General features: G+C 34.5%; 3 protein-coding genes across 3 annotated transcripts; 2 read left to right on the top strand and 1 right to left on the bottom strand.

The window, feature by feature from the left end:
* The first annotated feature begins 3,751 nt into the window (after nt 1-3,751).
* On the top strand, nt 3,752-10,637 carry LOC110726441 (plant cysteine oxidase 3-like). The gene is made up of 4 exons (XM_021905920.1): nt 3,752-4,368; nt 9,454-9,605; nt 10,114-10,276; nt 10,355-10,637. The coding sequence occupies exons 1-4, from the start codon at nt 4,248-4,250 to the stop codon at nt 10,492-10,494; spliced, it is 576 nt and encodes a 191-aa protein (XP_021761612.1). The 5' UTR covers nt 3,752-4,247; the 3' UTR covers nt 10,495-10,637.
* Nucleotides 10,638-16,661: 6,024 nt separating this feature from the next.
* Nucleotides 16,662-17,611, top strand: LOC110726295 (plant cysteine oxidase 3-like). Its single transcript, XM_021905747.1, has 3 exons — nt 16,662-16,707; nt 17,046-17,246; nt 17,493-17,611. Exons 1-3 carry the CDS (start codon nt 16,662-16,664, stop codon nt 17,609-17,611), a joined length of 366 nt encoding a protein of 121 aa, XP_021761439.1.
* A 779-nt stretch (nt 17,612-18,390) lies between these two features.
* On the bottom strand, nt 18,391-21,706 carry LOC110726232 (protein NRT1/ PTR FAMILY 2.8-like). Its single transcript, XM_021905692.1, has 3 exons — nt 21,601-21,706; nt 21,144-21,361; nt 18,391-20,274 (listed from the first exon to the last, which is right to left on the bottom strand). The coding sequence occupies exons 1-3, from the start codon at nt 21,704-21,706 to the stop codon at nt 18,817-18,819; spliced, it is 1,782 nt and encodes a 593-aa protein (XP_021761384.1). The 3' UTR covers nt 18,391-18,816.
* Between the last annotated feature and the right edge of the window lie 2,236 nt (nt 21,707-23,942).

Raw genomic sequence — 23,942 nt, 5'->3', positions numbered from 1 at the left:
TACATTAAAATATGTTATGATTATATAAAGTACTCCAGAAGAGTATAAAATGTTTTCCAACAAGATTAGCATGTTCAAGATTACAATTAATTGAGTATTAATTAATTGTCTTGCCAATTGTAGAAAGAAACACATGAATTGGTGTACTTATATCACATCATACTCATTTCCATGCATAAAGTATTTCTAATAAGGTGATTACCAATATTATAAAACTAACCATAATTTAAATACTAAAAGAAAAGTGATTGGATGTGATAATTAAAAATTAGGTCATCCGGGGTTTAATAAATTCCTGTTATGGAAACCTGAAGTTTCATTTGATATGAAAGAAATAATGTGCTGACGCTCTCTCATGTTAAATATATGAAATAAATTGAATGGTAAGACATAACATTGAGATTGAGCTATATTTGGATTGTGATTTTTAATAGTTTGTGTTAAAAGAAAATTTCAAGAGTTAATAGGTTTTGATTTTTATATATACGAAAGAGTAATAGGTGACCAGAAGTTCACCAAAATAACTTATATATTATTGTCAAGTATTAGATGACTAGAAGCTCACTAAGTACACTATTTAAGTCTTCAAAGATCCAGGAGATCACTATACAGTGGTTTTACATACAGCTGATTTCATTATTCTTGATTGGGGCTATTTTATGTCAGCACATAAGAAATAGAATAAGAAAATAGACAACTGCACAATTTATGACTCCCTATTAATATTAGAAGAGAACACAATTTCATTATTCTCCAGAAGAGAAAGAAATTTGTTGAATATGATTAATCCTGAAAGATGAGATTTGTTGCACATGAAATTTATATACTAAGTTGGTATAGAATTAAATGCCCTTATAAATAAGATATTTTACCAACTTAGGAGGAGAAGAATCAGCAAAAGTTGGAAAATCGAAAAGAATTTGATGATCCCTATAATGGTAGTTTGAAAAGTTATATGCCAACTTTTGTTTATATATTGTCAAGATATGTTGTACATTTATGATTTGATTTGTATTCAGTTATGACTCATGTTGCATATCGTTGAAGATACATTTTGGTCATATTATGTGTATACATTGAGATAAAATCTTGCCAATTATACTTAAATCACTACGCCTGAAGTGTGGGTTGTATGATCGATTCCAAAATAAAGATATGATATGTGGCAAGATAGTGCAGTTAACACTTTTAATATTGTACAAGTATATAAATATCATAGTGTATGAAATATCCCAAAAGTGGTATATATATCTGAATTATTACAATAGATGGCCTATGATGTAAGAAAAGTTATGATGGTACCAATGAGAAATGTATTCAGATATCATTGTCAAAATAGCATGCAAATTAAAATTGTACCTTGAGGAATTATATGATGATAGCGGTATATGATGGAACCCATATATAATATGCATATGCAGAAGGAATGGACTTGTGCATAAGGGATCAGAAATATATGTCCATTTTGATGTCGACATGAAACTAAGATAATAAATCAAAAGCTTATCATGGACAAGAAGTCCAATGAAATATGAATGCTAATGATCAAAAGTTTATCATGGACTAGTAGTCCAATTAATAGATTTTTGAAATCCACACTGTACATCGTTTGCATTTTTGAGTCTTTTATTTATATGCATGTTTGAGTTTTAAATTTATGAATTACTCATGTATGTATAGGATGTAGTTTGATGCATTACTCATTACATATATATTTTGTTTAATGTTTTATCATGAATTCTAACTTCTCATATTGCATGCATTAGTAATAGCTCTATACAACAACAATTGTGTTATATGTGAATGTTTGTGGTATGACGAGTTTATAATTATGATGAAGATTTACAAGAAGAAACTTATACCCTGATGGGCTTATAATTGTGATGAAAGTTTATATGATGACGATCCAATAGCACGTTATGAATCATGCATGAAAAGTTCCCGCAGAACTTATATACAACGTATTCAAATATCTAGCCCTTCAAATTCCATATTCTGAAAAATGACAATGTTGATATTGTTATCAAACTCATGGAGAGTATTGGTGACTAAGTTATTGAAATATCAACATGAACCAAGTGAGAGTTAATCGATTCTTATATTCATTAGAAAACTCCCGTATAAAATGCAAAATGTCTACAGAAGAATAGTAGTGAGCTATATTGCAGTAAGGATAATCTTATTATGGTCCAGAAGAACCATGAGTAAAGTATATAATAATACTTATATTATATTATTACTAATTCATATAAGCTTAGATAATGATATCAAGATATCACAAGTTGCCATAAATTATTATCAATATTTGATTATCAATTACTACTTCTATGACCTCCATGAGTAGGCATAATTTTGATGGTAAGAAAACTTGAAACAAAAATGTCATATAAGATAGTGGTAAACGCAACATAGGTATTGTTCTCACAAGTATGGATAAATGAAGATGCTTTACAGTGAAGATTCAAGTTTGGTCAGGGAGGATGAACTATCAAGGAATGTTATTCAGCTACAAGTGTGAAGTTACTAAGGCATTGGATTCACAACATTGGAAGATCTCAAGTTATGCATTCATCAGGAGGAGAAAATACGCGCTGCACTCTTTTTCCCTTAACCATGGTTTTGTCCCACATTGGGTTTCCCTGGTAAGGTTTTTAACGAGGCAGCATGTCAAGGCGTATTACGATAGTGTTGTACTCTTTTTCCTTCACTAGGTTTTTATCCCTTCGGGTTTTTCCTAGTAAGGTTTTAACGAGGCACACAATTCGATAATGGTCATCCAAGGGGGAGTGTTATATAATATATGTATTTAGTGGATGCCCATTCCCTTCTGATAAATCTAGGATATTCTAGATATACTATGTTTATTATTCTACAAGGAAACCCTAATTGTTTCACACACACACACACACACACACACACACACATATATATGTACTCCTACATCACTGAATAAGAAGAATATAGATCTATTCACTCTCTTATTTTTCTTCTCTTTAATTTCATAACATAAAATAGTAAAAAAAAGTGTCTTTTTTCGGATTTCGGATCGGATATCTGATATCCGACTTATTTTTTCGGATATCCGGATATCCGAAATCGAAATTTTCGATATCCGATATCCGATCCGATATCCGAAACTTTCGGATCGGACATCCGATCCGAAAATATTTTCTGATCAGTTATCGTAAATTTTCGGATCGGATGCGGATCGGAATTTCATATTTTCGGATTATCAGATAGTTTTGCTCAACCTTAATTTTCATCTCATGGTACACCCTGCTGTACAATGTAAATTTTACATTATCTTGTTAATTAAGCCCCTCGTTGTCATGAAACCATTAAACTCAAATTTAATATGACTCCAAAAAAGGGATCTCTACAGTAGCTGGCATAATCCTTCGCGGCTTTCAATCTCAAGTCATTTTCTCTCGTATTTTCAACCTTGGTACTACACCAATTAACTTTTTTTGCGAAAGCTAGGGCTCCTAAAGGGGATCCTTATTGCAGTGCAATAAGAAATCAAACGTATTCATATCGAGGGAGATAACCTCATAGTGATTAACTCAGTCAACAATATTAGGATAACAACGTGTAAAATACAGCATATGAGCATAAGCAATCTTAAGTACTCTCCGCTACTTTGACAAATGGAAGATTCACCACATGCATAGGGAAGCTAATAGGGTGGCAGATTAGATAACAAATGTAGTCCATCTAGTAACTAGTTGAATATATGTTGAGCCTTGTAATAGCCTGCAACTCCTCTCGATTCTTACCAGTGAGTAGTGACTAGTTAGGTATAGTTTGAGTCGGGTTCGATGAGGTTAAGTCTGGTTTAATTTCAAACTTAAATCATGCTAAATTAACGTGTCATTACGAGTCGAAATCTGAATAATATATTTTTCGAATCAATTTCAAAAAGGATCGATCAGATTAGATCATATCAGATTTTAACACCTCTACGTATAGTCCATTAGCCCTCGAGAAGAGGGCATCTGAATGTATTTTCCCCTTATCTATATAAATAAAAAAAAAATTACAAAAAAAAAAACCTATTGCAGTCAACAAAACACAAATAGAGCCCACAAAATTTGCGCAACTCAGCCAAGAAAAGTCGAAAAATAGAAAAGAAAAAGCTCCTATTTTTACTTGTAAGAATGAGTTTCACAGCGCAACAACATAAGATAGAGGAAGAAGAACAATAAACACATTTCGTATAAGGATCTCCAATAAACAAGAGAGTGGATATGGCTAACAAAACCTCCAAAATTCAAACAATTTACGATTTTTGCAAGAAGACATTTTCGCTGACTACAATACCTCCTCCACCTTCTTCTCATGTCGTCCAGAAGCTCTCTTCTCTTCTGGGTATTTTTCCATTTTCCCTTTCTTTTTACATTTTGATTTTTGCCTTTTAATGTTTCTTCTGCTTTTATGAAATCAATTTTAGATTGATTTTGCAAATGGGTTTTCACTAATTACATTGGAGGTAGTATAATATGCTGAATTCTTGTTTTGATTTTTTGAGAATTGGATGTTTATGGGATGTTTTGTTGATGAATTCTAGCTTTTGCATGTGGGTATATCTAATTATGTGAGAATCTGTTGTATAGTTTACAGTATGCGGAATTATTTTTGCGAATTTTTGAGGATTGGATGTAAAGTTTTTTTTTATTTTTTATTTTTATTTATTTTTAGAATTGGATCTTTGTTGGATATAACGTTCATTTGTTTTAGAATTGGATGTTTATTGGAAATAATGTTCAGTGAAATTCTGTTTTCTGCGTGTGGGTATTGCTGATTATTAGGTAATTTGTAGTTGCTGATTGGAAATTTTGATGGTATGCTGTTAAATAAATACAAGTAATAGTCTTTCTACAAATGATTGAGAGTAGTACTAGGATGGGTGACCTTCTGGGAAGTCCTCGTGGTGGTTCATGCAGCTGACCCCACTTATGGGACTAAGGCGTTCAAGCAAGCAAGTCTTTCTACAAATGCTTAGCAAATTTTGTGGATAGTAGTGGATTTATGTATAGCATGTTGATAAGGCCTCTCGATTTGTGAATGGGGATGAGGATAGCATGGAAGGCTACATATTATTACTTTTTTGCAGTCTTTTGTTTTTCTTTTACACTCCAAGAATGAGGAAGGGGGAGGAAGGGAATGGAAGGGAAAGGGAGGTAGTTAAATGTGTGATAAAAGAATGATATTTTATTGTGTATTTGTGTCTGATTTGCTCTTGTTTGTAAAGAGAATTACAGTTGCTGAAAGAGGAAATTCCCCTTCAAAATTAGGTTCCTTGCCATTCTTCCCAAATTCGAAGTTAAAATGGAGTGGCATTTTTGGATGTTATGGACTAGATATTGACTCTTTTGTGGCAGATGTTTGAGTGATCATCTGCTTTTGGCAATATTGGTATAGTGCATTTATTTCTAAAGTGATGGTGGTGTACCAATAAAGAGGTGTTGTACATCTTAGTGTAACTAGAGGATATTCAAATATGTCACATCTATCCTGCAAGTTTCTGCTCTATGTGAAAGATAGGTGGTTCAATCCACTACCTAGAACTAACGGTTCTTTAGAGACGTAAATTAATAATGATATTGGAGAAATATCCTTCAATTCTATCCTTTACATTCCTTCATTATGTATTTATAGTGTTTGGAAAGCAACAATATAGCTGTTATGCTCTTTGTCTCTATCACGTTAGAAGGCTTGTACTCATTATCTTGAATAAGACTATGGGTACTGGATAGGACAGTTTTATTGAGACTTGAGGAATATAGTGGAATAGTGACTTATCAAGTGCTATACTGCTATATCTTTCCATATCTTCCTCTCCTAGATCTGAAATCGATACTTTACTTTTATTATCGTCACGCATAAAGGGAAGATGCTCATCTCCATTCAAGCGTTTGTGTTGGACCACGAAGTTAGATTCCCATGCCCATGTTCATGTCCTGCAACTCTTTTCCTCATTTTCACATTTTGAAGCTTTTCCCACCTCATCTGAATCTGCAGGTTGGAGACTTTGCTGGAAATTAATGTAGATGCCCTAGAGTCGGAAGAAACTGCAGCTACTATTTAATATTCAAAATACACTTTGCTCACAATTTTCTTTGGAAAAAGAAATGAACCTTCAAACTTGAGAAACTTGTTTTGTTTAAGAGAATTATTTTTGTTTACCATTCGGACTTAAGGGCAGATTGCTGATGCTATCTATAATAACTGATTGTGATTGAGATCAATAAAAGGAAGAAGTGAAAGAAAGACATAAGAACTGGAGGCACTTGGATTGTTTCCACCAACTAATTGTTAGATTTATGAGCAATTGGGTAATAGACATCTTAAGGAGGTTGGAGTCTGGAGGGGTTGGACTGTTGGAGTTGGAAGAGATGGAAAGGGTAGGGGAAATGCCAAAAGGAGAACCCAGAAGCTGGTGAGGAACAAAGAATGGGGTTGAAATCGTGGGTGTGCAAGGGTTGGGTTTTTGTTTATATATATATATATATATATATATATATATATTTTAAGTTTTAAGCAGTTCTGCTCTCTATTTCTTTGAAGAGAGTTTTTATACTAACTCTTGAGTGTTTATATTTTATTAATAGTACTAAAGTTTACTTTGTCTAATCTAATCTATTATATACTAAGATTACTAACACTTGAATGAGTAAGATAATCAAGAATTTTTTGGATAAGATTTTATTTTTTTAATACAAGTTTTTTTAATTGGGGACACTTTGTGTTGATGGGTGAGTATCATTTCATGATCTTATAAAATTGATAGCCTTACTATATAATTTAAATGGGGAAAAATGAGTCATTGAGAATGCTCATGCTTTGGTGTGCCATTTTTTTCATCTTTAAAATTTTTGAATAAACTTTTAGATTCAATTTTCAAACCACTAGTGAAGTTTGCTATTAGAATGAACTGTATCGTAACAGTTTCTAATTGCCATATAGGATGTAAATCAACAATATTCTGTATAACTTTTTATAAAAAATGATAAACATAGTCCTTAGGGTTATATATAAGAAGATATAAAAGTTAATATTAAGAATAAATAAACATTAATTACACCATGAATTCTCAACTGTATACTATTTAAAAAAATTCATTTAGCGTTTATATGTAGCCCTATATATTATTACCCTTTTTTATGTATATACTTCGAATTTTGAGGGAAAGTGTAAATCAAGTTTATTTGGTCATCAAGAGCTATATGGTTTCTCATTCTTAGATGTGAAGGGGAGTATTTTGGGCATTTGAGGGTAATCCTTTGACCATAAGATATGTTATAGTCTCTGCTTCCTCCCCTTCCTCCCCTCTTTGTTTTTCCTAATTCCCTTTATAGAAGCAAACCCAAAAGTACCTAAACATCATAGATTATGCAGAAGCCATGAGCAGGCTTAGGTTGAATTGTTTTTAATTTGGTTACAACTAATTATGTATCTAACAACTTGTCTAAAGAATTGCTTCCTGTTGCTTATCTTGGAGAATAGAAGGAAATGCTTATTGGCCTCAAAAGAATAAATTTATTTTGATTTTCCCTGAAATCAAGAATAACATGTTGCTAGCGCTATGAATACTTGACATTAGAGCTTCACAGCAACTAATAAGTAATAAATGAAGTGCGAATGCAAAATTTACTGGTTCTTTTCTTCCATTTATGCCGCTAAAGAAATTTAACTTCTCTTCTGACTACTGAGTCACTTGCATTTCCCAGCTGGTTCTTTTCTTCCATTTATGCCGCTACAGAAATTTAACTTCTCTTCTGTCTACTGAGTCACTTGCATTTCCCAGCTGAAATAACTTGTACATCCCTTTTGCTCTTGCACTTACAATCTCTTTAGTTGCACAGATGAATTGTAAAAACTAAAAAGAACAGTTTAATAATTTATGTACTGGAATATCATGTTATGGACCTAGAATCATAAGTTGATACTTGCTTAGTTTGAAGATTGCTAGCTTGCACAAGGATATGATACCAGCATGTTTCTTTTGTCTTTGAATTAATTGATTGGTGGTTTATTGGATGTAAGATGTAACATGTAAGTATATACTTTCTAACTGGCATCATTCAGGTAAACACCACTTTACACTTTAACAGAAAAATAAAAAGGCCACTTTGAAAACTGAGACCCTTGTTTCAACTTATTATGGAGTTCAACTATACCTTTGTGCCCCACTGCTAAATTTAGGAAAATCAAATCTGTCTATGCAATTTTCAACTTTTCTTAGCCACTCTGCTGTACTGCTGTAGTACTGTTTGGTACTTCGGTTTTATGCTGGCAGATCTTGGCAAACCTGGCCACCTGGGTCTCCAATTCACAAGGTTTCACTAAAATGTAACGAATTAGGGCAACTAAACAACTAGATTTCTCAAGAAAGCAAGAAAATAAACTGATTGAGGGAAGCAGGCAGCTATTTCATTGAAAAAGACCAGAACTTTCTTACAAGGAGGCTTGAGGCCACCACTCTCTACACTCAAATGACTACAATATTCCAGCTACCTAAGCAAGTTCCTACCTCCCCTTTTTTATATGTACATAAACAGCTAAAAGAAGATAATGACAAAAGGCAAAAAGTTGCAGCTGTCACAATGTGATATGTTGCTAGTCCTTCATAGCAGCCCTGCTTTGGCTGCTCACTGAATTTGATACTGCTCCACTACTCCTTCCCTTAACAGTTCCTCCTGCCCTGTCCTGCTCCTTCTTGTGTATGTGATCGAGTCCTTCTGTTTGCTCAAGGCATTCGTTACATAAAATACCAATCAATATGTATTGCAAATCTATCAATATGTATTGCAAATCTATCAGAATGTATGCTATGCATTTTCGTTAGCCTCTCTGCTCTTTGTATTTAAGTTCATATCTCTTGACAAATGTAGCTCTCAAACACACAAGATTTCACTTAAATACCAAACAGCCTGTGTTATTGATCTCTTAGAATGTATGCCTAATTTTTTCAATTGTAAGAAGGCTAGAATACTATTTGTTCTAGCGATTCAGCTTTGCAATCTCTGTCACTAAAAAGAATAATGTCTTATATAGAACTTTAAATTTTTTTGAATAAAGGTGTAAATTTGACAGGTTATCATTAAATCCAGATTTCCGCTTGCAAAAAGTTGTATTGGAAAGTTTGTTGAACATCACCAGGGTGGACCCATTTTTTAATATCAGAACACTGAACATTAAGCTAGAATCAGACCACATAATGGGGTATGGATTGAAATGCTATGTTTTCCTAAGTATTTCGATGCAAATACTAGTAATTAGTTTAGCTGTACTCACACAAATTTTTTATCATCTAACTATTTGTGTACAAACAGGCTATAGAAATGTTTGTAAAGCTAATTGTGTGCCAGATGGCTTCTTTTTCGCAGCATGGAGACAATACAAGGTATCTAGCTTTAAAATTGTGATCTGTGATAATATTCTCCTTTGCAGACACTGTAACTCCTGCTGATGTTGGTCTGAAAGAGGAGAATGTAGATGATGACCGAGGATATGGTCTTTCTTTGCTGAACCCATTCAACCGAGCACCTAGATGGGCCCAACCTATAACATATCTGGATATCCATGAGTCTGACACCTCTACAGTAAGGCCATATGCCCATATCTCCTTTTCTGTATTACTTTCAATGTCTCATGTGCGATCAACTTATTCATGCATCTTTAACCTGGAACTCCATTCAAGTTGCAGTTCACAATTCAAATGCATAAAACTTCAAATGTATATATATTTGTTTATTTGTTCAAATACATAAAATTTCAATCATAGTTATTTTTGTTCATCTGTTCAAAGTGTAAAACTTCACATGTAATTATTGTACCTGCCTAGTTGACTCATCTTTCCTGTGATTCATTACATCTGTTCAAATTGTAGAACTTATTACTATATATTATTTGAGGTGGTGCTTCATTTGTTTAAAGATTTAGTCATGAATTCATGTTACCAGTTACCAATCATTGCGGACTAGTTTTGTGCTGTCATTATGTTGTAGTGCTTCAACTTAATTATGCAGGATTCATTGCATTAGCATGAATGTGTTAGTACTGACAGTCCAGTCTCCACTAAGCGCTGACATCCTAATATAAATATGCTAGATGTGCATATTCTGCTTTCCGACATCTGCAGTCATTCCTCTGCATGATCATCCTGGAATGACAGTCTTCAGCAAACTTCTGTATGGATCCTTGCATGTGAAGGCTTATGACTGGGTTGAACCTCCACAAGTTATTCAGAGCAATGGCTCTGAGTGCTCTCAAGGTACAGTAAAAAATTGTTTAATATATTTATCTATTTTTTTTTTAGTTTTTTGGGGCTGAAGTTAGATGAATTACCCAGTTGGACCTAACACTGCACCGTCTGCTTGGGCCAACACAATTCAGTCTTTGTGGGCCAGGCTCTTGGACTCCTCAAAGTTGGGGAGGGAAGAGGATAAGGGAAAACCCAATCCAAGAATCTGCAGGTTGCAGTATTTATGAATTAATAATTATTGCATATATAAGAGGATCATTTTATCTTTTGATTTTAATTATTGCTAATCTGAACATTTTGAATGTAATCTGTCAGTCCAAGAGTACGGTGTATCATGCTAAGATCTTATTACTTCAGCCCCCATATGACTGTTAGTAAAAACCTGTTTCTTAAAAAACACAATTGTTACCACTTACCACCTGCGGTTGAAGAAATTTTACAACCTCTTTTCCTACATGTTGGTTTCCCTTACAATTTAATCTTCCAACGTATAATCTCTATGCTATGAATTAGGGGTGTCAACGGGGCGGGGCGGGGCGGATTTTGGCATTCCCATCCCCATCCCCGCCTCACATTTTCATCCCCATCCCCATCCCCATCCCCATGTCGGGTTTGAAAATAATCCCCGTCCCCGCCCCGGCGGGTCCAACTCTAAAACCACCCCCGCCCCATCCCCGTCCCCGCCCCATACCCGCCAAACCCCCACCCCATACCCGCCAAACCCCCGCCCCATCCCCGCCAATTCCCCGCCCCATACCCGCCAACTAAGTATTGAGAAAAGCAACTGTCTTTCAAGTTTCAAGTGTCAACTGAAACCCTGCAGACTCCATAGTAGACTAATGAAAAAGTAGCAGTGCATACAAATCCCATTAACTCAAATCCAACAAAAACCACTGCAAGATCAACCATTTTAAAAATAACCATTTTAAAAAAAAAAACACTAACTCCAAATTGTCCAAAGTCCAAATATTAAAAATAACTACAAGTCTACAAATATTCAAATACATAACAAGAAATTCATTAGGCCTTGAATTATTCGGTGCAAAGTCCACTTGTTCCAGAATCGATATCACATGTTTCAAATCCTTCCTCTAATTCTCCCACTAATTTAGCATATTCATCATCCTTAAATTCTCCACAATCTGCAAATACAATGTGAATTAATTAAAATAAATAAATAAATAATATTATTAATCAAATAAAATTTTATTTTAGCTATTTACTTTTAGAAGCAGCCCATATCCAATTTTGAGTACACATCAAAGCTTCTACAGCTTCCGGTAAAAGCCGACTACGATAAGGATTAAGAACCCGACCACTTGTGCTAAATGCGGACTCTGATGCAACAGTAGAAACAGGAATGCTCAATATATCTCGTGCTATTTGCTGAAGAATGGGATATGTGCCTCCATTTGTCTTCCACCAGTTAAGAATATCAAAATCTTGGACTAGAGGCACATTAGCAGCATCTAAATACTTATCCAAATCTGATATATCATGACTTGAGTCCTTATCTTGTTGTAAAAATTCAGCAAATTCTTGCATAAAGGTCTCTTCATTGGATTTGCTACTACTACCCAAATCAAAATCTTGTTGGTTGCTACTACCTTGAGTTTTACCCATCTTAGACCCATATTCATCAACCAATCTTCGTAGAAGATCACTAATTCTACGAACCTCAATTTCAAAGTCATGCTCATCAAAAATTTTTGCAAAATAAAAGCGAATAAGAGCCATTTTGTATCTAGGATCTAGTATTGTTGCCACTCCCATTAAGCCATTCACACTAGCCCAATACTTGTTATATTTTTGTAACATAATGTCGGCCATTTTCCTTACATAATCATGAGGAGATAAAAGCCAACCAGAAATAGCAATTCTCAAAGCACAAATTTTAGGAAAATAAAGATTGGCCGTAGGGTAATTTGTTCCTGAAAAACTAAGGGTAGTTTTACTAAACACTTCCAAATGTTCACATATTTTCTCAACTTTTTCCCAATCTTCAGGGGTCGGTGGATTCTTATATAAATTATTACGAGCACTTAAAACAACAAACACTTCTTTATAACTAGTAGCAATAGAAAGCATTTCATAAGTAGAATTCCACCGGGTTTTGCAATCAAGTGCTAACTTTCTACTACACTCAGGAGTTATTTGCTTAGCCACTTGTTCAAACCTTTGTACTCTCTTATCAGAAGCAGTCCAAAACACAACACTATCCCTAATTCTTTGAACACCATTTGATACCACAGCACTTAAACCATCTTGAACAATCAAATTTAATATGTGAGCACAACAACGCATATGAAAAAAATCACCTCGCAATAAAAGTGAGCCATATGGAAACACTCCTTTCAAAATTTCCATCATTGCATCATTAGTTGAACAATTATCCACGGTTATAGAAGACAACCTAAGATCAAGATTCCATGATTGAATGCTTTCTTTCAAAGCATCAGCAAGAACCTCAGCAGTATGAGGGGCGGGGACATATAAAAACCTACCAAAACCAATGAAAATAACATATATTATTTGTCTATTCAATACTATTGTGGATATATGGGCTCATTATTATCATCCATCATCACAACTTATAATTCTTATGATTTTAAAATTCACACAAAAAACTATAGCAATACAAAGACAACCAAAAAAAAATAAACAAGTTATAAGTAACCAGAAAACAATACCTTATGATCCGACTTTGCAACTTCCATGTATTATCAATAAAATGTGAGGTGACCGCCATATAACCTTTTCTCTGGTTGTCAGCTGTCCACATGTCAGTAGTTAAGGCAATCTTACCCTTTGCTTTCCTCAACAAGGTTGCAACATTCTCCTTCTCAAGCTCATATCTTTTCATAATATCTTTTCTAGTTGTGTTGCGAGACGGCACTTTAAATCCAGGTTGGAGTGTCTTGCTATATTTTCTAAAACCAATATGCTCAACCATGCTAATTGGATACTCATGCAAAATAATCATCTCTGCCAAGTCTCTTCTTCCATCTTCTTGGTGGAATTCGTAAGGAGCCAATGTCATCGTGTCATTCTTATCATTCAAGTTTTTTTTTGTACCAAACATTCTTGTTTGTCGAAGATCTTGACATACTCTCTTTGGACATATTTTTATATGATCTTTCAAATGAGTAGTTCCTGCTTTTGACCCACCAGCAAGTAGCTTGGAGCAATGGTTGCACTCAGCTTTTATCACATCCCCAACTCTCTTTCTCTTAAAATCAGACCACACTGCCGAAGTATGCCTACTAGTAATTGGTAGGAGAGAAGGATCGGAATTAGTCTCTAGAGGACTTTCATCATCATCTATTGCAATTGGAGTATTACTAGCGGAAGTGGGAACACTAGCGTTATTTGACATCTCAGACAAATTCTCCCCTGTAAAAATTAAATAAAGACAATTAATGCCGAGAAAATGTGTACAAATTTGCAAGGACCTTGATCACATTCCATTTAATTTGCATTCTAATGGCAATCATAGAATTAGGTTCATTAAAAATTCTTACAAATTTCCAAAAGATTTTCATTATGACAAATACTATTTCAAAGGATGCATCCAATAGAAGCAGATATCAGAATATACCAATGTCAGACAGAAATCTCTTTCATCACATTCATCATTAAATCATTTTCATCTTCAAGTGCCCTGTTCATTGCTTACCTGCTCACTCTTTCTCCTCTAGAAAACCACTCAAACTTAGTAATCTAGCATATCACTTGAATTTTACTTTACGTCTTACCTTAATCATTTTCATCTTATAAATTGAAACTGACACCTTAATCAAGTTCTGGACTTTCGGGTGTTGAATACAAAGGGATCTTTATATGAATTATCAGCATTAAGACATCTTAAAGGTCTTTGATAAGGGTGTAGCAGAGTTTTAATAAGTTCAGACCAATGGTCTTTGATACATCCTTGTGGAGGAAACCTCCTGATGACCTGAATGATTATACTATCTTAAGTCATTATAGTGCATTAGTGCATGTCAATCCTACACAAAACACATTACAGTCTTCAAACACAAACCATTCAAAGAATTGTTAAATAAGAATTTAGCTTCATTTTATTATCATCTAGGAGTCAAATATAAGCTAGACCATACTTAAATATGAATAAGCCTGTTGATTATAGATAACTACTAGTTCGCACACATATATGATTCAAACCACAATATAATACACCATGAACACCCAAACAACATAGCAACACAGCAATTCGAGACACATTAAAATAATAGTAACACTTACATTTTCTCGGCATTTGGACAAAATAAAAAAACAGTGTGTTAAGTTAGTGTGTACTACAGAGATTGATCTTAGTAAATGAATTAAATAAAAAAAAAAAGTAACTAAATCTATAATGATCGAATAAGTGGTCAAATGACATAATCCGAATTTAGTTATCACACATAAGCTAAAATAATAAACAATTTCTGGGAAACGGGGCAAAGGGTAACCACTCACTCACCGTCTCTTAAACGAATAATTCACCACCAACAATCAGTGTTCTAGCAAATTAATCACCTCCATATAGATCAAAGCAAACCACTAATTAAAACCCAAAAAGGGCTACAAATCCTAATTCATGCAGTCTTTAAACAGCATTAAACCATTAATCATTCTTATCTTTGTACATTATTCAGTCAAAATCATATTTTCCAGGACCAATTAATGACTCTTTTAGCTAAATTGAAAACTAATGAAAAGTACTCATTCTGAATACTTTTTCTGATCAAAATTTGACCAGCACATACGAATTGAAACAAGAAACTCAGCTTACAATCACAACAACACCACACAAATGCAACAATTAGGAGTGTTTCAAGAATGAACCAAACCAAATTACAAATTAAAGTCACACCGAACAGAAATCAACGGCAACAAATGTTCTAATTTATAGCAAAGTACTAATGTAAAATTGTTAGAATGGTAATTTAAGGAGGTGTATATGAGCAATATGGCAATTGAAAAAAAAAAGTTCAATAATTGCATTAGATTGAAAGTATCATACAAATATAACACGAAACCCTAGCTCAATCAAATGAAATATTGAAAACCGCAATCGAACAAATCATAAATAAAAGACGAATCACATACTTTCAATCGAAAACCCAATTAAGAAATTCTTAATTGAACATATTGAATTAAGAAAACTCAAAGATAATAATGCGAAAACGTTTACCTAAATTGAATGAGTTGCAGCCTTGCAAGATCGAGGTTGAAGAAGAAGGATCGAAGAGATTTGATTGCAGACGAGGACCACGAGGTTGAAGAAGAAGGATCGAAGAGATTTGATTGCAGACGAGGACCACGAGGTTGAAGAAGAAGGATCGAAGAGATTTGATTGCAGACGAGGACCACGAGGTTGAAGAAGAAGGATCGAAGAGAGGGGTTTGAGGCTTGAGGAAGAGATTCAGCGCTTGAGAGTTGAGACTGTGAGAGGAGAGAGTGAGGCAGTGAGGTGAGGCTAGGGTTTTTGTTTTGAGAATGAGTGAATGACTGAATGAGGGTGGGTATTGGGTAAGTGGGTTTCGTGTCTTATGCGGGTATGGGGTGGGTATAAAGCGGGTATGGGTCGGGTATGGAGTGGGTCAGGCGGGGCGGGGCGGGTACGGGGTGGGTCAGGCGGGGCAGGGCGGGGCGGGTATGGGGCGGGTCTGGGCGGGGCGGGTATTACATAACAACCATCCCCGCCCCATCACCCATGGCGGGTATGGATTTTAGACCCATCCCCGCCCCGCGACCCGCCAAAGCTAGACCCATCCCCGCCCCATCGGGGCGGGGATGGGGCGGGTCTCCTACTAGACCCGCCCCAGTGACATCCCTACTATGAATGCAGTCTATGCAGATGAGTTTGTAGCGAATGCCACTGTATGGACTTGTAAAGTTGTAGGAGTTTCTACTCTAAGTTCAATTTTTTCGGAACTGAAAAATAATCATAACACCAAATAATAGCCTCAGACGAGTTCTTTTTCTGTGATTTTATTGCATCTCACGTTAGTTTTGAAATGCATGCAAATGTTTATAGCTTCAATGATTTGACGGAGTATCTAGATAGGTGGATTTCCTATTACAGTAGGTTTTAGCAGCTGTCTCGCATAATTTACCATCTGAGCTATCAGACTAATTTATTGAAGTTAGAATAATCTCTAGTTCAAGTTTGATATCTTACCTTGTGTGTGTGTGTGTGTATGTGTGTGTGAAGATTTCTTCCTCTTACTAACCACCAGCATTGTGACCCTAGCATGAGAAGATACAATAAAAAAATTTCAACTAGTTGCTTCTGTTATTGTTTTCATTATAATTTAAGCAATGAGAAAAAAAATTCTTGAGTGTGAGTTTAATATAGGTTTCATTCTCTTAAAGACAATAGACAGAAATGCGTATACCCTTCACTCATATTGAAGTGTCTGGATGTCTTGTAGGTGAGAATAGGAGGATGAGTTTTGACGATTATGCATGTTCTTGTTTTCCCTGCAAGGGAAAATGTTAAAGTGGGGTGAAGTTGGGATGTTTATTTTTTCCTTTCTATATTGGGGGTATTGGTTTTGGGTATTGACTTTCATTGGAACCCTTGTTATCGGTGTTACCCTCTTTGCCTCTTTTTTTATTTCTTAATTCGTTTAATTTTCAAGGGTTGTACAAGTGTAACAACTGAAATGTCCTTTTCTTTTTCTACTTTTTTTTTATAACTGCTATGGCACATAGTATTTATCCTCAAGAACATTGCAACTTTTTTTTATTAAGATTCTTGTTTTTTCAGTGAGGTTAGCAAAGTTGGTAATTGACAAAGTTCTAACAGCACCTTGTGAGACCAGAGTTCTATATCCCAAAAGTGGGGGAAATCTACATTGTTTCACAGCAGTCACCCCTTGTGCCGTGCTTGATATTCTCACACCTCCATATTTGGAGGATGCAGGCAGAAAATGCACGTATTATCATGACTATCCATATTCAAGTTTTCGTAAGTATCTCACTTTTGTCCATCTTATTATATCAGAATCTGTCTCTAATTTGACTTAGGGCTTGTACTGTATCACTACAGTTTTCAGTTTTTTGGTCTTTTGTTTTTTAAAGTAATATGATACATGTCATATAAAGAATTAATATATTAGTCAAATTGATTGAAATCATAATTAGAAACAAAAACTGATAACGAACAGGCCTGAGTTATTTGCAATCCCCTGACCTTCTACTATTGTTATTTTAGCTACAAAAGAAGCTATAGATGATGGAAAAGAAGAGGAATATGCATGGCTTGCGGAGATAGAAGCGCCAAATGTCCAAATGCGTCCTGGAATCTATGCTGGTCCTTCTCTTCTGGAGTAACTGTAATGGTGAGCTAATCATCAACCATTTAGAATCTAGTCTTGAAGTTGAATAGCTGCTCGTGGAATGATCTTTGCTTTGTGTGGAAGAGTTTGGTCAATGTACTTTATGTGCAAACTCTTCCACTCAGGACATGGTGATCACAACTTTGAGACTGAACAAAGTAGGATATACATGTATAAGATCTGTTTATGAATGCTCGCAGTTTTAACTTGTAAGTGGGTCTGTGTTCGAGAAAATTTTTTCAATTGTACAATTTATAAGCATCTAAGATAGTTGTTAATAGTTCTCTAAGTGTTGTAAAGGATGTTTAAAAAGTGACCGAGGTTTGAGACTTTTGACTGTAACAATCTTGTTTCATAGTTGTGCAAGCACACTATTGTTAAGCGATAGAGCTCGACTTTTTCACTTGCTCATGTCAAAGCTTGGCTTAAGTTAATTAGAATACTCTGTAACTATTATGTTTAATCTAGTTGATGATAGATTGTCACCTAGATTATACCAAGAGGATCTACTAATCCTAATTTAATTTATTTTTTTGTACTTTTTTTTTCCTTAATGACATCGCAGATGTACATGAAAAATCTATTAACAACTTTTTATGTAAGTTTCGGAGTTTCGACGAATAGTGTTCTGGTGAAATAGTGGTTGAAGACTTGAAGGTAGATTTTAGTATGTGATTTAGTGTTGCGGAAAATCTAAAAAATCATACGAAGTAGTTTATGGAGCCATGGAGGTACAAGATCAAGTTTGTTCTGTCTTTCCAAATCAAATTGCTAGTTTTATTGAATGGAGTAAGAATTATATTGAAAATAATAACTTCTAAAAAGTAGTAACTATCTAACAATTATGGAGTATTTCAAAATCAATTCAGTACAACTAATAACAAATGAACAATTACTCTTACGAAAAACATTAAGCAAATCTAGAATTCCCACTATTGACATATAACTACAAAAAATTCATTACAATCTGCCAAAGCCTAATCATCCTAATTATATTTTTGCGACCACAAATGACATGACGTTCATTTATAATGTACTTATTAATGAGATCGGGTCTGCTAATACATACTAGTAATATATTGAAATGGAGAACTATCTTGTTCAAAAGAACCATGAAAGTGCAAGAAGAGAGATCATGGATGACAAGGTGCTAAGACTAAAAACAATGAAATGCAACATGGTTGCCCTTGAAATAATCCTTCATTCCACCCTTGTGTGTGCGTCTACACTCGAACTTGTTGCTTCAATAGTCTTGGTGTTGTTATCAATAAACACATATTTGCTAGCAAAGAAGCCAAAATAGATGTAGTTGATGACTCCTACGCAAGCAATAATGCCATAAAAGTAGTCAAGCCTGTTCTGATTAAGATTATGTCCACCCAACCACGCCACTCCTTGGCTGTTTCGAGTAACCTGGTATATGATGTTAACAATAGCTGTGGCAAAGTAACTGGCCATGGACAAGCTAATGAAGAAGATCGAGCCAGCCAATGATCTCATGCTTTCGGGCATCTGTGTGGTGAAGAACTCCATGATGGTAACCGCGGCAAAAGCTTCAGTTAAGCCAGAAAGTATTTGTTGTGGTGCTAGATATGCCACACTAAGAGGAGAAACGTAGGAGTGATTTTTTAAGGCCATATCACGTCTCTTGGACTCAACCACCGCGCTTATAACCATGCTTAGTATTGACATAACTATTCCTATCTTGATCCTTGCTTTGACTGACAACCTCACATCATCTTTCTTCAGTAGTACCCTGGCTAAGGGTAGAAAAATGCGCTCATATGATAAAATCCACAGCGTGAGAGCAGCCATAGCCGCGAAACCTATCCAAGCAGGGGGTATGGTGAAATGTGACCCAAGTTTTCGATTCATTTGAAGTGCTTGTAGGATACCGAAAGTGTTCTGTTGGTCCATGGACACAAAAGACAGAATGCCAGCCAACCAAACAGGTAAAATTCCTATCAAACACTTTAGTTGCTCAACTTGTTGAACACTGCAAAGGCGCCAATTGTTCTTGGCTAGTCCTACACGATTCAGCTCATCGGGCTGATTAATCAAGGCAGCCTTGTCTAAGAACATTAGTCGATTTGTTCTAGTTAGTTTAGGCACCATTGATTCTAACCGATCATCACTAATACTACTAGGAGGATCATAAAAATTTTGATGAATTTCATCATTTTCTTCTAAGGTCAACTTTCTTTTTCTAAAGGCTGCAACAACCACTCTAGCCATGTCAATAAAGATGCTCCCTTGAGGCTTCTTGTATATGTAAGTCGGGCAACCAATCAAGAAAATCGAGCTTGAGAATGCAAAGCACACGGTTGGGATCGCAAACCCGATAGTCCAACTAATGTTGGTTTGTACATAAACTACTAAGGTGAGTGCTACCAAGAGGGAAAGTGTGAAGGAGAAGTACCACCAGTTGTAGAAGCGCGAATATGAGGCCCTGCCTTTTTCTGTTCTTATGTCAAATTGATCCGCACCAAAGGCAATGTTGCACGGTCTTATGCAGCCGGCTCCTATGGCTAGCATCATTAGAGCTATGAACAGAATCGCGAGCTGCCAAGACGTTGGTGGGATACAATCTGCAGGTGGTGTACAAGGTGGAGGCCTTAATTTTGATATTCCTGCACCTAGCGTCAAGATTCCCATCCCCTGTAATTTCAAATGCTGGTTAGAATCAATCCATTTGTTATAAACTACATTGTTACTTTCCACTATGTTAAAGTAATTTGTGTACTAAGAATACACTATTCAATTACTCTTATGTATAACGTTTACACATAATCTAAAGTTGTAACAAAAACGCAACAATTACTTTGGTTTCTTGATAATATAGAAGTTTACTTGTAATGAGTATCCCCGTTGAAGATACATTTTAAAATTTCCATCTATAATAGATAGAAGGTTTGTACCGCATAAACATTTCCGTTATACACAGGGGTGTATTGTACACCTATTCTATTTAAGTGCTCATTTGTTGGATTTATGCGCATGGTATGCTAACCCAATGTATAATAGACATTATGATGGCTTAAATATTACGGAGTAGGATTTTTGTTTATTTTTCCCTTCCGGTCTATCTGTTGATTAGAACATCTCAATCAAATACAAATTAACTTCTTGTACACTTTAAATGCTGTTGAATTGTAACACTGTGGGAGTTAAGAAAATTATGATAACATGATATCCATGACAAAATTCTTATCCCATTTTAATTAGATATACTAGGTACATCATATTTTACCCCAAGTTACTGTTTTAACTAATTTTAATTTTATTATTTATCATTATAGTGTAAAAAATATTAAATCATTATGTGACAGTCATTTAGTCAAAATAAAACATACTAGTACTCGCACTTCATTAGTGGATCAAGTGTTGAACAGTTCCAACCCCCCCCCCCCATTCTTTTTTCTTGAATTTTTTTTTTTTTTTTGACGAAATTATTATTTTTTGGTAAATAAAAAATAAAAGTGGAAAAAGTCAAAATAAAATGCGAGTAAAATGGCAAAAAACCTTACCAGCATAGAAATGACAGAGCCAATAAGCAAAGTCCAGAACCTACCCAGGTAGGCATCAGAAAGCAAAGCACCTGGCATCGTCAAAAAATTGCAACATCCTGACCATATGTTTACTACATTTACCAATAATATTCCATCTATATTGTATTTTGTGCGCAAAAATACTGTTATATTTGAGATCAAGCTCATTGACGCCAGCTTCTCAAATGTTTCATTTGCTGTAACACAAATTTTAACCAAAACTATATTATTAACAACATTATATTAATATTGACATAACACATGCATTACACGCCCTAATTTCAATATGATAAAAGATAGGTCCGACGGACCTAGCACATTCTTGTACGTAATTGTAGAGTAATGCATATATGTTGCTAAAGAGTACGTACATTAGATTGAGAAATTCTAATAATATATTGGATTTTTAAAACAAAGTAACGTGGATAGGCATTACCTAAGATATATTTTACGGCTCTCCAGCCTCCTTTCTTCTTTGTCCTATTATAAATTATCGAAGAATTTTGACTAAGATTTTCCTCATCTCTCGCTTCACTCCCCATTTTAATGGAGATGTTAAAAATGATCAGAGGAGGAGGGGGAGAGCTAGAGAAGAGCAATGCTGGAGGAAGGGAAAAAGATAATATTTGGTAAAATTTGTGTTTTTATGAACAAATAATTTATTTTATACCTAGGATTTTAAAGGAAAGTTGACTTATATGATCCAAAAAATCCGGTATACTATAAAACAAACTATGAGACAGATACACCAAAAATATTTGTTTTTAAAAGAAAGAAATGAAAATAGGCAAACAGCTAGGAATTTTTTTTTTTTTTGGGAAAGCTAGGAAATTAAGTTTCTTACAGTGATAATATATCCAACTTCATTTTATGAGGTGCAACAGTAGACCTATTAACTATTACTAAAACAGGAAATTGCTGACATCATCATCTTCTCAAACTGTATACGTGTCGCTTTCTCGTAAAAAAAATTTCTGCCTAATGCACTTATGATGTCATATATATTTTTGGTTATTTTTTATTTTTAATCATTTTCATTTCAATCCTTTGACTATGTCAATAAATAAATAAATTATAATTATTTTTTGGTAACTACAAATATTTTTTTATTATTATTATTATTTTTATCTTTTTAAGGTTTTAATGTTATTTTGTGTATGTGTGTGTTTTTTTTACTAAGGATTGTACAAACAACTTAACTATGAAGTCATGTACTAATAATATGGATGTTTGTTACACAAAAATGAACTAATGTTGTCGGTAAATGTTTTCATTGTTTTGTATTTCCAAGGTGCTTCTATTTATTTAAATTACAAGTATTTTTAATTTGTATTTCGAACTCTTAGATGACATATAAATTCGTATGCATATGGTTTGATTAGATCAGATTGGTCGGCTTTCATTTTTATATTTTGTTACTTATGTAATTTATGATGATAGATATGTTTTTATGATCTAATTTATAAGTAAGTCCGGAGAAATAAATAAGAGAAATAAGTTATTTCATTCCAATAATTTTTTTAATCCGTTTCCAACTAATTTTGCCAATACTACACAAGGCTTTTTTTTTTTTTTTTTTTTTTTTTTGGGGGGGGGGGGTCCAAACGAGCCACAATGGTTATACATATTTCATTTAGGGGTTGGAACATTTAAACCTTTAACTTATCATACACAAATCTTTAGTGCTAACCGCATTCTTACAAAAAATGAGTACAATAGTTCTTTGGCCAATTTTGGTGAATTTATTTAACATTACGATGTTCACCAATCTGAGAAAAACACAATAGATAAGATCGTTATTTGGGAAAAAAGGTAGATAAGATGTTGATTAATAAAAAGTTTATTTATCAAAATATAATATTCCGTAATAGCAAACATATATATATATATATATAAAATAAAAATAAAAAAAAAATAAAAAAAGGTCCAAGTGGTCTACAATTGGATTGAACTTGAAGAGTTTGGTTAGGATCATTATTAACCAAAATATTTTCGATCAATCTCTAGTCCACTAAAATGGAAGATTCCAGTGAACCCACCAATCTTGGTCTAATTTGGTCCGATTTTAGACATGTGAAATGCTACGTAAGACTATAAGAGTAGTCTAGAATCTAGATTGTGCTTGTAGTCTTGTACACAATTTTAAGACATATATAGAACCTTGTATATCTAGAAGAATTCTTCTATAAAGAAATGGGAAGCTTCTATAATTAGAAAATTAGTTGGAGGATAGCACTGCTTATATATATGCAAAGAGGGTCATTTGTAAAGGCATATATTTGGATGCAAGTAATATCTCCGTTACATATTAGTTGTAACTTTAGAATATTTTATATCTCATAAATAATACCCAAAATTGCAACTAATATGTAATGGAGGTAGTAATATTCTCCCAAACATTTGTGATCTTTCTTTCCATTTTGTTTCATTAAGCTGGTGTTTCGGGGTTTTCTGATGTCCTGCGGGAGAGCTACAATTCCGAGACTGGAACCGGACGCCTGTACCTGCAAAATAACGGAGACTCCTGAGAGCTCCGCCTCCAACGGTCAAGTTAGTACCTGATTAAGGAGTAATTAATACAGAAATTAAAGTAATAAGGTCTCTCTAGGTGAGAGTATTTAATGTAGGTAATCTGCTTTGCTAGCGAGATCAGCCGGTTATTAGTGTGTTCCGTAAATTATTCGGTCCCTTGATTAATGAGGATTAATCGAGTATTTATAGCCTTGGGAAGCGTGCAACTCTCTAGGTTTAAGGTAAACCTAGGGCCGAACGGGCTTC

This window comes from Chenopodium quinoa, unplaced genomic scaffold (assembly GCF_001683475.1).
Source record: "Chenopodium quinoa cultivar QQ74 unplaced genomic scaffold, ASM168347v1, whole genome shotgun sequence".
NCBI lineage: Eukaryota > Viridiplantae > Streptophyta > Magnoliopsida > Caryophyllales > Amaranthaceae > Chenopodium > Chenopodium quinoa.
The sequence above is the reverse complement of the archived record's forward strand: the minus strand, read 5'-3'. Positions and strand labels throughout refer to the sequence as shown.

What these genes read in the sequence shown, in the direction of transcription:
- LOC110726232 (XM_021905692.1), bottom strand. Translation starts at nt 21,706, where the DNA reads ATGGGGAGTGAAGCGAGAGATGAGGAAAATCTTAGTCAAAATTCTTCG. An exon ending in AGCCGTAAAATATATCTTAG is followed by an intron (nt 21,362 to 21,600) that starts GTAATGCCTATC and finishes TTTGTGTTACAG; the next exon opens with CAAATGAAACATTTGAGAAG. An exon ending in GCTCTGTCATTTCTATGCTG is followed by an intron (nt 20,275 to 21,143) that starts GTAAGGTTTTTT and finishes TTGAAATTACAG; the next exon opens with GGGATGGGAATCTTGACGCT.
- LOC110726441 (XM_021905920.1), top strand. Translation starts at nt 4,248, where the DNA reads ATGGCTAACAAAACCTCCAAAATTCAAACAATTTACGATTTTTGCAAG. An exon ending in GAAGCTCTCTTCTCTTCTGG is followed by an intron (nt 4,369 to 9,453) that starts GTATTTTTCCAT and finishes TCTCCTTTGCAG; the next exon opens with ACACTGTAACTCCTGCTGAT. An exon ending in TGGCTCTGAGTGCTCTCAAG is followed by an intron (nt 10,277 to 10,354) that starts GTACAGTAAAAA and finishes TGAATTACCCAG; the next exon opens with TTGGACCTAACACTGCACCG.
- LOC110726295 (XM_021905747.1), top strand. Translation starts at nt 16,662, where the DNA reads ATGCGTATACCCTTCACTCATATTGAAGTGTCTGGATGTCTTGTAG. An exon ending in AGTGTCTGGATGTCTTGTAG is followed by an intron (nt 16,708 to 17,045) that starts GTGAGAATAGGA and finishes TTGTTTTTTCAG; the next exon opens with TGAGGTTAGCAAAGTTGGTA. An exon ending in CTATCCATATTCAAGTTTTC is followed by an intron (nt 17,247 to 17,492) that starts GTAAGTATCTCA and finishes TTGTTATTTTAG; the next exon opens with CTACAAAAGAAGCTATAGAT.